General features: G+C 35.9%; 1 protein-coding gene across 1 annotated transcript; it reads left to right on the top strand.

Moving 5' to 3' along the window:
* Positions 1–210: 210 nt before the first annotated feature.
* On the top strand, positions 211–12,198 carry Aasdhppt (aminoadipate-semialdehyde dehydrogenase-phosphopantetheinyl transferase). Its single transcript, XM_038323452.1, has 6 exons — positions 211–483; positions 751–976; positions 5,901–6,022; positions 6,569–6,730; positions 7,700–7,771; positions 10,350–12,198. Exons 1-6 carry the CDS (start codon positions 301–303, stop codon positions 10,512–10,514), a joined length of 930 nt encoding a protein of 309 aa, XP_038179380.1. The 5' UTR covers positions 211–300; the 3' UTR covers positions 10,515–12,198.
* The last annotated feature ends 1,723 nt before the right edge of the window (positions 12,199–13,921 follow it).

Genomic DNA, 13,921 nt, shown 5'->3' with positions numbered 1-13,921 from the left:
CGGAGCCGTGAATGCGTCCTACAGTGCCGCCCAACTCGGAGTCGCCTCTCCCCGACACCGCCCCCATCAGCCCTGCCCTCTTCCCGAGGCGACCTTCGGGTTGGGGGCGGAGCGTCACAAGGCCACGCCGATCCGCTCCACGGGCGAGGCTGTGTGTACGTCATAATCAGGCGCCCAACTTCTTTGTGCGGACGCCACAGAGTGGGTGGAGTCCCTTTGCGCAGACTCGGAAGGCAAGGGGCCTTGGTCACGCCAGCGCTCGCGCCACCGGCCTGGAGAGCGGCAGTTGCTGTGAGGCGCATGGTGTTCCCCGCCAAGAGGCTCTGCGTGGTGCCGTCCATGGAGGGCGTTCGCTGGGCCTTCTCCTGCGGCACCTGGCTGCCGAGTCGAGCCGAATGGCTGCTGGCGGTGCGGTCGATCCAGCCCGAGGAGAAGGAGCGCATCGGCCAGTTCGTGTTTGCCCGTGACGCCAAGGCGGCCATGGTACTCGAGGCCTGCGGCTTTGGGGAGGCGGGCAGGGAGTCGCCAGCCGGGTAGGGGCTCTGGTGTGCGCGACCTGCTTCCGCCTTTGTGCCCGAGGCCTGGGGTTCTCACAACTGACTCCTTCCCCAGGATGTTGCCTGGGTAGGGCCTTCCTCTTAAACGGGAGTCAGTTGTAATCGTTTGTTTAGTGATGCATACGCTTTAAAAGTAAGCTTGGAAGTTACCAAATATACAGTATGTACCGTAGGTTTTTATGTCTCTTACCAGGCCGGTCGTTTGATGATAAGGAAATTAGTTGCAGAGAAATTGAATATCCCTTGGGATCATATTCGTCTGCAAAGAACTTCAAAAGGAAAGCCGGTTCTTGCAAAAGACTCGTTGAATCCCTATCCCAATTTCAACTTTAATATCTCTCATCAAGGGGACTTTGCAGTTCTTGCTGCAGAACCTGAGTTACAAGTTGGCATTGATATAATGAAGACTAGTTTCCCAGGTAATGGTTCATTTTTATGTCGTAGTAGTTAAGTGTGTTATGTCTCAGATCTTAACTATTAGACAATTGTAGACCAGAATACTTGTAAATATAGACACTTGCCACACTTAATTTCTATAGTTACTGCACCATTTTAACCACCTTCAGCTACATTTTCTCTAGGCATGCACAAACTTTTCTTGGCATTTTTCTTTTTTTCTTGCTGTTGCAGAATACCTGAGGCTGGTTTACAAAGAAAAGAGTTTATTTGGGCTCATTTTTCTGGGTTCAGGGAAATCCTGAGGTCTGGGATAAAAATTGATTTATTCATGAAGGTGGTGCACCTATGGCCTTCTAATATTGTATTTTGCAAGTAAGTTTCAACATGAATTTTGAAGGTAACTAAGTTTATTGAAACACAACTCCAGGGAAATGACCTGGTATTATAGAAGCCTTATTCAAAATTAACTGCTACTGCAAAGGAGTCAGGATGATAGAGGGGAAATCTTCACACTAGTTTTTCCTCTAACTAGAAGTTAGTGGAGAGGCCATTAACATTGAGAAGGAAGACACCACAAGTCAGTGTCTGCCTAGAAATAAACAGATTTTACAACCAGTTTCATGCAGGGTTAACTGTGTTCAGTACTGAATAAGTCCTTACTAATAAACCGTGTCTGAGTGGGAAAAAAACAGATTTTACAACTGATTTCATGCAGTGTTGTTAAGCCATTACTAATTGAAGTTTTTAATGGTGGGAAAGTAGTTGAGCAGAAGTTGAAAATTCTGTTTCTTGTTAATGCTGTATTAAATCTTTGACCCCCCAGAAAGTTTGATTAAAGCCTTTCCCTACACAGTTTACTTGGCTCAAAGTTTATATGCCCAGTAACACAAAGGAAGAGATACATGTTGGGACTATGGTCATTACCATCCCACTGGTTTTCTAATTGTGATTGGATGCATCATCCTTTCTAAGTGAAGATAAAATAAACACCAGTTTGCTTCTCTGGTGACTTATTAGACCAGGATAAGTGAAGAAACTGATCAAGGAATGTTCTTCAGTCTTGTTAAAAGATGGAAGATGTAGCAATGAAGAGAAGGGAAACTACTCTGTACCAAGCATTGTTAACTCTTGAGATATAATCGCCATAGAGGAGTACATTAGCATATCGAAAGAGACAATTCTATTATCCACATTTTAGTGTCTGTAATGTCAGATATAATGTGGGAAGTCGTTTTCCGTATTACCTGTGGTGGCTAAGTACAGCTCATTTCCTAAGTAGATTTGGACTTTGAGATCTTAGCACAAGTTGTGGAAATTCCAATGCTCAGGGAGAATGTTCTTTGCCTGGTCAAGTTTTGTCCTCATTTCCTGATTTTCAGTTACTGTTAAAAATGTTTGGAGGTTCGGGTGTAAAGAAGATAGTTTTATGATTTGTTCAGTTTGTCAGTATTTACAAAATAAATATTTAAGTTTGGGAAGAAGAATTCTAATTGCATGATTTTCATTTTCATGTATGAATTTATTATAAAATATTTTGGATATATATAAAAATAAGTTAATATTTTGAGAAGCAATTCTAATTTTAAATAATTTAAGTAATTAAAAATGACTGTTGCTAGTTGTACTAACACATCTGTATTCTTTGTACTCTGGAAGAAGCAGACTGATTATGAGTTTAAGTCCATCCTGAACTACATTGCAAGACCTTGTCTGACACACATCCCAAAACAGACGTTGTTAAAGGAAATGATCTGTAGAGGAGCTATTGGATTATAAGTATAAATTAAGTGTAGTTGGTATAAAATAGGCCCGGATATTACTAAAGAGTCAAAGCCTATTTCTTGTTTCTGCTCACATTCTTCCTCAGTATACATTCCTAAGTGATTCTCCAGACAGAGCTGAATGATGTTGAGATATGGATACCAGTTTTAAAATTGTGAAGTAAGTTCTCATTACACATATCATAGAATCAAAACTCCTGAACATAACCATGTTATCTTGTTCTTTTCTGCTTTCCCTTTGTAGGCATCTACCATTTCTCATTTCTTTGTTTTCTTTGATCATTGTTTTCTGTCCATGCTGCTCTTTTATTGCTTCCAGTAAGACACTGCTTATCCCTCCACCTTCCCTAAGTAGCTCCCATAGTTTTTGAGGAGGGTGAATAATTTTATTGTTTGAGTTTTTGTATATGTTTGCTTAAATGGTGCCAGTATTATTTATGGAGGCCAGACAGCAACCCACAGCTGATGTTTCCCTCTGAAAGGTCACCAGTCAGTCTCCTTGAAACAGGACCTTTTAAATTTGTAGCTCAGCAATTAAGCTACATTGGTTAGCCATTGTGAGCCTTAGGGTTCCTCCATTCTCAGCACTGGTACTCCAGGCCATGCAACCACACTTAGAATTTTCACGTGGGTTCTAATGACTAACTCAGTTTTCCATGATTTGGTGGTATGCACTTTGCTAATTTTGAACTTTGTTCATAGCTGAATTGTGTTAACTGAGATGCTATTCTAATACATGGAGTGCTGTACTGGAGACCCTGTTTGAGAGTGATGTAGATGGGCTCTGAGGTTCTGGTAGTACATTAGAATGTTTTTTTCATAAGCCTAGAATGGTAGCTAAGGGTTTTGTTGATGATTTTTGTTTTGGGTTATTATGTTTACAACAATTTTTTAGTTGTGTGATCTTGATTACATAGAAAAAGTTAGTAACTGACATTCTCCTTTAATAACTACTCATTTAATTAAACGCTTAAGAAGGATTAAGTTTTTCTAAACTTAACTGAGAGTTCACATGTTTTCCAGTCTTTCACCTTTCTTACATGTTTTTAATATTCAGTAGGATGATTAAACTAAATATTCAGTAGAATGATTATTGTAGACATCAGTATAGACAAGTAGTGTTAAGGATTTTCCTGCATGTATGCTCAGTAATTATGCTGATATTTTGAGGGACAAATTTGTTTTTCTTTTGGGATTTTTCTAATAGTTTTTCTTCGAATTTTCTATGTAAAGTGGAATAAAAAATATTTGACTAATGTGCTTTCCCCACTAAACCACAGGGTGGTGCTGCTGGCCCTTAGTTAAGTATTTATGGACTTCCCATTGCTTGCTGTTTATCTTCTGCTTTAATATTTGGCAAACTATACTCATTGGTATTTTTTCAGGCTTAAGTAATGATTTATATGATTGTTTGACTTCCTTGTATGTTAATTGTTTTTTAATAAGTATTCCTATTATTTTTTTCTGGTAGCCTTATACTTAGGTAAAAATTAAAGGAATTCTTGTAGGTTCTAAGTGGAAAACTTAAAAAAAAAAAACCCAACAGACAAAATGACATGGTAAAAACAGGCTTATCTTAAATCTATGAGTTTTGTTTATTACACCATTAAAACTAGTTTCATACAAAGAATGAAATGTTCCAAATCCAAGTTAAAATGTTTCTCTCTTGATTTTATATATGCTACTTATGCCAGAGTTAATTTAAAAACAAATGTTTCTCTTTTTAATTTTGTGTTTTTGGATTGTGGGTGTGTGGGTGGGTGTGTGAATTTGAAGGCCATAGGTTACCATCAGATGTGTTCTTCTGCCACTTTCCACCTTATGTTTTTTGACATGGTCACTTGACTAAACCTGGATACTGGTCATTGAGTTTCTAGGATCAGCTTCTTCTCATACCTTTACCCTGACAAGTGCTCTTTCCCCCAGCATTGGGCTTACAGACACTGGTAACTGCTATACTTGCCTGTTTTTCACAGGGGCTAAGGATCGAAACTCAGGTTCCTATGCTTGCTAAGCAAGCTACCCATTGAGCCACCTCCTCAGCTCCTTAACTTTTTTTAAGGCTTTCTCTAGGATGATATTTATGAAGCTAGTAAAGGCCAGAAACAATGAATGAACTAGTTTTTATTGAAACGCTCTAGTAATTCTTAGTAAGGTGAAAATGAGCTTTAGATTACTAAAAAGCTCCATCCACATCCCCAAATGGTAATATTTCCCTGTTATAGGACTCTAAAGATCACATTATAATATTTCAGTGCTTGAAAATGAATGAGAATCATTGTTGCAGTCTGAAGCACCACATATTTGTGGGTTAAGCAGAAAGGATCTATTTTTGAAGTGGGAGTATAAATATCTTTGCACAAGAACTGATTTGTAATGTTTTCTTCCCTGACTCACTATGGGACAGGTATTTGGTTATTGCAGAAGTTCTAAACCATACAAAGGAAGGCAGACGTATATTTTGTTCCAGATATTCCAGCTTCACCACTTGAGTGTCTATATATGTATATATTGGTTTTTGTTTTCCCAGTAATAATTTCAAATAAACAGTGTGCGTTGTGTAGCTGACTTCTAGTTGCAAGCTATTATAAGACAAGTTATTTTCTTTTCCCCCTAGTGATGTAATAGGTTAAAAATTTAAAACAAGTATAGCATAGAAATTTTGTTTTGGTTTTCTGAGAAGTATTTGGTCAGATATAAGAATTTTGTTTTCTTGTTTAATATTTATAACAAGTTTGACTGCCAAGTGTTAAGTTTTTGGGAGCATCTTTTGAAAAAAAAATTGTTTTTCTCTGTTTAATTACTTAGTTCACAATTTCATGAACTTGTTTTAAACTCTTCTAGGTTAACCCATGGTTGCCATGGTGAGTTATTTTTAATTCCTAGCTAATTTTGATATGCTGATATTTTATGTAAGAATATTTCTTATTGTTTTTGATGTTTATGGTAGTAGGAATTCATTTCAGGGTGTTGCATATGCCAGGCTTGCATTCTACCACTGAATTACATTCCAGCTTCTTTTAGAATTATTGCCTGTATAAATTGACTTTCCTTTTTGAGTGCTCTTGAGTAACTTCAGTGATAAACAGCTTATTAAATTCTGTTTTTATTTCCCTTTTGAATAGAATGACTACTTTTAATTTTATATTCTCTGATTTGACAGGTCGTGGTTCTATTCCAGAATTCTTTCATATTATGAAAAGAAAGTTTACCAACAAGGAGTGGGAAACAATCAGAAGTTTTAGTAATGAATGGACTCAGCTGGATATGTTTTACAGGCACTGGGTATAATTTCTTTGTGATTTTAACAGTAATAATATATAATAATTTCCTTGTCTTCACTAGAAATAAGCATGAAAGACTTGGTTTCCTGGCAATATACAATGCTTTATTTAAATGGACAAATTCCTTGAGAACTTTGGTATTTTTTATTATTTATATTGTTATACCATTTATTTTGAGACATTTTAACCTGTAATGTGCAATTAGTAGATAGCTTATTTTTAAAGCTAAAGTTTATTTATTTATAATAATATGTTCTGCATTAAACTGATACATATGAGCTTTATTTAACAGAAGATGTCACTTCAGTGTCTTTATAGTTTAGTTAATTCTTTTAGCAGCCTGTTGGTCATTATAGTTTACATTTGAGATATCATAAATTATCTGAATACTATTAGCATTATTTGTTTCCAATGCTGTTATAATGAACAAAGCAAAGGAAAAAAATAAAAACATGGTTAGAAATGCAAATGTATTATATTTGTAAATGTTATGAAAAGTTTTAGCTATTGAATAAGAGAAAAATGTCCATTTTTTTTTTTTTTGTAGGCACTAAAAGAAAGCTTCATAAAAGCTATTGGTGTTGGATTGGGATTTGAAATGCAGAGGCTTGAATTTGATATATCTCCATTAAACTTGGATATAGGCCAGGTTTATAAGGAAACACGTTTGTTCTTGGATGGGGAAGAAGAAAAAGAATGGGCTTTTGAGGTAAGAAATTTATTGTAATTATTATAGCTAAGACTTTGCATATTTATATGTGTGAGGAATCTATGATGCTTCTAATATTTACAAGAATGTGAGCAGTTACGAGTGTATATCTGTCTTGATCATGAATAGATTCAAAGTGTATAATGTAAATCTAATTATTAAAACTCTTCTGTCCTAGCAAGGCATAGTAGCCGTGCTTGCCTTTAACCTTAGCATTTGGGAATTGGTGGCCAGTTGGTATACAGACCAGCCAGTTACTTGGTGAAACTTTGTCTCAACAACAACAACAACAAAGAACCCAAAAAACGAGTATCGATATATTAATAAGAAGGCTTGGGACTTGTGTTTTAAAATGTTACTGTCTGTCCTAGTTAGGGCTACTATTGCTATGATGAAACATGGTGACCAAAAGCCAGTTGGGAAGAAAAAGGTTTGTTTGACTTACACTTCCATGTCTTAGTCCATTACTAAACGTAGTCAGGACAGGGACTCAAGCAGAGGTCATGTAGGGGTGCTGCTTATTAGCTCCCCATGGCTTGCTCAGCTTGCTTTCTTAAAGAATCCAGAACCCTAACTCAGGGATGACACCACCCACAATGAGCTGGGCCCTTTTACTTCAGTCATTAAGAATATGCCTTACAGGCTTGCCTAAAGCTCGGTTTTATGGAGTCATTTTCTCAGTTGTGGCACTCCCTCTACTCTGATGATTCTAGTTTGTGTCAAGTTCACAAAACTAGCCAGCACACTGTCACAATGGAGATTAACAAGGCATATACTTCGTTAGTGAATAAAGTACTTAATCTTGCTAACATGTTACGTGGTTCCAAGAGGTAGGGGTTTGTGTGTGTGTGTGTGTGGAGGCGGGGGGAAGGTAATAGAGGTATGTAGAAAGTAAATAAGATTTAGAAATGTAAAAAGAAGTCTTGATTTATGTTTTATAATTTGCATTTATCTTTTTTTTTTCTTTAGGAAAGTAAAATAGATGAGCACCATTTTGTTGCAGTGGCTGTTAGGAAACCTGATGGATCTAGACAACAAAATGTAAGCTTTTATGTCTTTTAAAAATCTCGCTAAAAAAAGAATGATTAAATGATGGTTTTGCTTTTATTGAAGAAAATTCTAATTTACGTAGTTGAGTTAGGGGGTCAGAAGTCTTGGGTTTTGTTTGATTCGCAAGCTTCTAGTTTACAAGTTTTTTTATTATCAGAATTTTTTAAATTATCTGGTATTTTGTACACTCACAAAAATCTTACAAGATCTTGATAACCTTATATTTAGATACCCTTAAACACTGCAAAGGAAAATTTTGATAGCACTGTCAAATTTTCAGTAGAAATTCAGTATCATCACTATCCTAGTTATAACAAGAATTTATTTCTTGGTGAATTGGGGTGTATTGAATATAAAGATCACCAGGTTGGTCAATACTGGAATCATGTTACAAATTAAACTTACTCTTAGCATTATAAATTGTTTCCAGAGTTTATGTGAGACTTCGTATCATATTGGAACTTAAGTTGGTCTTACTTCTGTATTTTCAATCATAATCTTTATATTTTTAATGGTGAAAACTCCAAGACTCAATCTACATATAGCTGTAGTTGTGTGCAATATCTTTGTGGAATACTAGTAACAAAATTTATGCCTTTGTTTTACATGCACACACATACCCCTTCATTATTACTTCTAGAAAAATGATGTAATCCACAAAGCATTTCTTTTATAAATAAATACTGAATTTTGTCTTAGACTGTCTTAAGAAGGCTAGAATGTTAGAAATTGATACTTGATAGGAGACAGTGTGATTTGGGTTATTCATGTTATTCTCAAGTTTCAGCTTCATGCTCCCTCTGAATACTTTTTTGAATACATGTATATAGTTCTTTATTTTAATAATATGTTCTTTGAAAATGTTAAATGTATATAGGATGTATTGTGATCATATCTATTACCTCTAATTCTCTCTTTGGTCCCCTACTCATGTGCTTTAGGGTAGGGTTTCTGTTGTTGCTGCTGTTATTGATAATCCAGTTAGTGCTGCTCATATAGGAATGGGGAGATCCATTGAGTCATGAGCTATTTTACTGACAGCCATATCCCCAAAGTAGATTGTCTACCTCTCCCTGTAAGGCAATTTGACTACATGACAGTTCAACATAACAATTGTAGGTTCAGCCCGTAGGGCCTGTGCTGTCCCCAGTATGATCTTTTGACCCAGTTTTGCATTACCAGGTGTGAAATTCCTCCTGTGGATCAAGCCCCATATCCAATAAGAAAGTGGTTGGTTATCACCATAACGTTATGTCACTTTTGCAACATCAGTTAAATGTTTGTGCTTTCAGTACTTCTTTCCGTAGAACCTCCAGCAGTGCATAGTGAGAAAACTAGGTTGTAAGTCAAAGTTTACCTTTTGACTTTTCCTGATCCTCGTTTTCCCATCTGTAAAATTGAGATGACAATATTTTAACATGGCCTAGAAACCATATAAATAAATTTAACTTTGTTAAAGTAATGTGTGAAGTTCAAGTATTTAATATGCATTGATTAGCCCTCATTTGAAGTGCTTTGTGCTAAAAGTGTTTTGGATTTTAGATTTTGTCAGATTTTGGACTATTTTACTTATATATAATTATATTTTGGAGTTGGAACCCAATTTTAAGTATGAACTTCATTTATGATTTCATAAATGAAATCATGCAGCCTAAAGGTAATTCTATACAATGTTTTTAATGTTTCTGTAGTAGGGAGCTGCTAGCAGGCCTGTTTTTCATCCCGCCCAGCTCCCTGCCGCCTGGCTAGGTTATGCCCCGAAATAACAATACACAAACTGTATTCATTTAAACACTGCCTGGTCCATTAGTTTCAGCCTCTTATTAACTAATTCTCACATCTTGCTTTAACCCATATTTAGTAATCTGTGTAGCACCACGAGGGGTGGCTTACCAGGAGAGATCTTAACCTGTATCCGTCTAGGAGAGGAGAGGCATGGCGACTGTCTGAGCCATCTGCCTCACTTCCTTCTTCCTGTTCTGTCTACTCCACCCACCTAAGGGCTGGCCTATCAAATGGGCCAAGGCAGTTTCTTTATTAACCAATGAAATCAACACAAACAGAAGACTCTCCCACATCATGTTTCTGTGTTCTGATTGGCTTGTCACATGAAGTCAGGTGCCTTGTTGGTACTTAGTAATAATTTCTTGAATGAGTGTCATCCCTATGCAGTTACAGCACATCTGTTATAGTAGGCCTACACTTCAGTAGTGTTTCCAAAATTTTGCCTGTGGCCCAATTCTACTTCCCGAAATTACAGATCTTCAGATTTCTTGTATGTATGTATGCTGAGTCAAACATTGTGCATACAGATCTCATTAAGTCTGTTTTAAGCAAATTTTGTAGGTGGTGGCTATATGTAACTTGAAAAGCAAGTTCATATTTCACTTTTTTAAGTTGGTAACAATAGTATAAGGAGTAAAAACAATATTCTAGAAATTTTCCTAAGCCTTGATTTAATATTCCTGAACTGAAATTATTTCATAATTATAAAACTAATCATTCAGTTAACATGAAGTATAAATAAAAACAAGGCAATCTATTTTTGTTTCTGTTTTTTTTCTCTTAGAGTTCATATCAAGATGATTCTAAACCATCCCAGAGGCAGTTTACCATTCTTAACTTTAATGATTTGATAGCATCTGCTATTCCTATGACACCTGAGGATCCTTCATTTTGGGACTGTTTCTGCTTTACAGAAGAAATTCTAATACGAAATGGTACCAAGTCATGATAGATTCCCTGAGTGCGGGGGGGGGGGGGGGGGGGGATGAAAATGGCAATCTGTGTTCATTAAAATAAAGTGCTAGATGTGGTCAGATTTTATTTATTAAAACATTTTTAAAGACCCAAAGGCTTTTGAAGAGCAGATTTCTAGTTCAGTGTCTTCTTTGAATATGTGTACATCTTCCTTTCCAGAACTGTAATTGATAGAAATTATGACAGAATCTTCCAATGATAAATGTGCTTTATAGAAAGAAAACAGTAAAGTTTAAACATGCTGAAGGCAAGCATTTTTAGAGAACTACCCTAATGAGTTATTGTTCCAAAAACTTTTATTTAAATAAATTCTATATTAACTTTTTAAAAAGTGATAACATGTTTTGTAGTTTTAAGAGAATACATCTGCTCTTCGTAACTATTGTTGCTGCATAAATTTGGTTCTAAAATATTGTCTTCTGTGATATCTCTGGCGTTAAGTTGTCATTAGTATTACAGTACTCATTTTGCCTTAGCGGCAGTAACAGAAACTGCTGCTGGAGCTTCCAGGTTTATTTTTTATAAAGTTGTGACATTTGTTTTATTAGAGATGAATAACTTCCCCCCCCCCCCCCCAAGATTCCATCAGTCAAATGTGTTTGACATATTTTACCACTGTCAAGAATAAACTATTGAAAGGAAAAGCTAAGACTGGCTTGGGAGAATTTTATTGAGGTAACACTACTGGGCTTAAGGAAGATGTACCATACTGTATTAATTTTCCTTTTAGGGGTTTTAATTGTATCATTAGTGTAAATGGTAGTGCAGTGAAAGCTCTGGCATTTTCAGAGACATGCTTAATTGTGTCTTGCAGACAGATTTTGGAAATGGAATGATTGATTCAAAGGATTTAAACATTGTTGGTTTGCGTTACTATATTGCTCTTGAAAAACTGTGGTTTATACGTCAGTTAGTCATGTATGAGTACCACCATCTGTGTACCCTCTGTTCATCTGTAGATATTGCCTCGATTTTCTGAAGATTGGATGGGTTTTTTTTTTTTTTTTTTTTTTTTTTTTTTTAGTTTTTTTGTTCTTTCCTTTTGTTGGTCTGAATAACTGAAAATTGATACCATATTTTAAGTCTGCATTTATTTCATTACAAATGAGGTTGATATGCTATTGTTATTGGTTATTTGTATTTTTTATGAACCTCTTGTTTATCTTCATCTGTTTTTAGTTACTAAATAAATTTAAAGTGTGAACATAATATATTAAGACGCCAAGACCATCATATTGATGAAAGAATCTTCTGTATGATTGTAGTGCATGTCTTCAGGAATTAGTCTTATTACTGTTAAATATTAAGAAATAGAACAATGTCGCTGTTTTTATTACTAACATTAAAAATTGTGTAAGTTGTATAAAATTATTCAGTAAAAATGTTTTATACTTTTTGTTTTATTAAGCATGCTTAATTTTACAAAACATAGAAAACCTTGTAGCATTTCTAATAGATGAAATATTGTTAACTCCTGCATGAGTGTAATACTGAAATGAAAAATCATTTGTCTTATTAGAATAAAATGGCTTGATAGTGTGCCAGTAGTGTTAATAATTGGCCTGGCCAGATTCATGATTACCTTCTGTGTAACTATACAGCTAGCATTGATACTGTCAATTTAATCTATCTTAAATAATGGCTCTTGAACAAATGGCTATATTGTCTGGTCATTTTGCTTTCTGTGACTGGTGTGTAGCAGAATTATGGTATCTCCCTCACTATTATATTGAGGATTGTTTGTCTCTCTCCTGTGTTGACTTCCTTTGCCCAGTATGTATTCCATTAGGTGATATGTAATCTCAATTGACATCTTAATAACAAAGGCACTTGACAGAATTTTTTTTTGATAATTTGAAAGAAAAAGGGAAAGTTCCTTGAACAAAGTAATGTGAAGTTAGATGTTTTCATAAATCATTTACCTGTCTTTACTCCAAGCCCATCTTTTTTGTTAATAATTTTAATTTCCACTTTTTTTTTCCCAAGTATCCATGGTGTAGGAGGTTTTTCTGCTCATGTGTTGCTTTCATTGGCTAACGAATTAAAAAAACTTCTTTGGGCCCAATAGGGCAGAACTTAGGTAGGCAGAGAAGACAGACTGAATGCTGGAAAGAAGGGCAGAGTGGGAGACGCCATGGATCTTCTGCCTGAGACTGATGCTGGTTAGAATCTTGCCAGTAAGCCACAGTCATGTGGTGATACACAGATTAATGGAAATGGGTTAAACTAATATGTAAGAGTTAGCTAATAAGAAGTTAAAGCTAATGGGCCAGGCAGTGTTTAAAATAATACAGTTTCTGTGCGATTATTTCGGGGGGCTAAGCTAGCTGGGCCGGGCAGCAGGGATAAACAAGGGGCCCTGCTTCTTATAACATATCCATGTCTCTTTGATCAAAAAAACATCGTTTACATTGTACCATGTACACAAGAATTTGGGTTAATTTAAGGGTGTGTGTCTGTCTGTCATTTGCAATTTTATACATTTGGGCAAATTTTCAGTTAAAAATTATCAAATTCCATTACTCAGTATTTAAAATCTGTTAAAGAATTAGGTTTACAAAACAGACTCAGTATTTGATATGTTGCCATCTAAACTTTGAGAACTAAACAGAAGAATGTACATAGGGCTATTGCAAAAAAATTCCCTTAAAGCAATTCAGCTACTTATATTTTTAAATAAGAAGACATGAAGACAGCAAATGAAGTTCATTGGGGATAAGGGATAAATATACAACCATAGAATCTGTCAGTTTGAGTTTGGTAAAGATGGCTAGATGGATCTTCAGTTTATCCACTAAATATTAGCTGACACTTGTATATTTATTTTGATCACAGTTCCATATAACAGTTTATCATCAGAAGTTGTGAGGGAAGAACTCAAGTAGGACAAGATTCTGGAAGCAAGACCTGATGCTGAGGCCTGGAGGATTGCCACTTACTGGTTCTGTTATGGCTTGCTAAGCTTGGATTGTTTTGCTGCTGTTGTTTTATAGAATTTATGCCTACCAGCCCAGGGGTAGCTCTACTTATAATGGGCTGGACTCTCCCACATCAGCCACTAATTAAGGAAATGCCCTACAGGCTTAGCCTTCAGTCTGACCTTATGAAAACATTTTCTTGAGATTTCCCTCTGATGAGTCTAACTTGTGACAAGTTGACATAAAACTAGCCAGTATAACCATACATCTATTGATTGGTGGGTAGATTTATTATTCAGGTTTGTTCAGTATATATGCCAATGCCTAAACTGAGCTACTATTGTAAGCTTTGTGTTGTGTTGGTAAATAGTGAACAACCAACAATACTGGGGCAGGCATAGTAGAATCTTGAAGACTCGTGTCACATATGTAACCAGCACATAATACCATATTTTTTTTTTCA

Source organism: Arvicola amphibius, chromosome 3 (assembly GCF_903992535.2).
Source record: "Arvicola amphibius chromosome 3, mArvAmp1.2, whole genome shotgun sequence".
In the NCBI taxonomy this organism is placed as follows: Eukaryota; Metazoa; Chordata; class Mammalia; order Rodentia; family Cricetidae; genus Arvicola; species Arvicola amphibius.
The sequence above is the reverse complement of the archived record's forward strand: the minus strand, read 5'-3'. Positions and strand labels throughout refer to the sequence as shown.

Excerpts from the sequence above, each read along its gene's own strand:
- Aasdhppt (XM_038323452.1), top strand. The coding sequence starts at position 301 with ATGGTGTTCCCCGCCAAGAGGCTCTGCGTGGTGCCGTCCATGGAGGGC. Across the intron at positions 484-750 it reads GTGACGCCAAGGCGGCCATG|GCCGGTCGTTTGATGATAAG; the intron begins GTACTCGAGGCC and ends GTCTCTTACCAG. Across the intron at positions 6,023-6,568 it reads ATATGTTTTACAGGCACTGG|GCACTAAAAGAAAGCTTCAT; the intron begins GTATAATTTCTT and ends TTTTTTTTGTAG.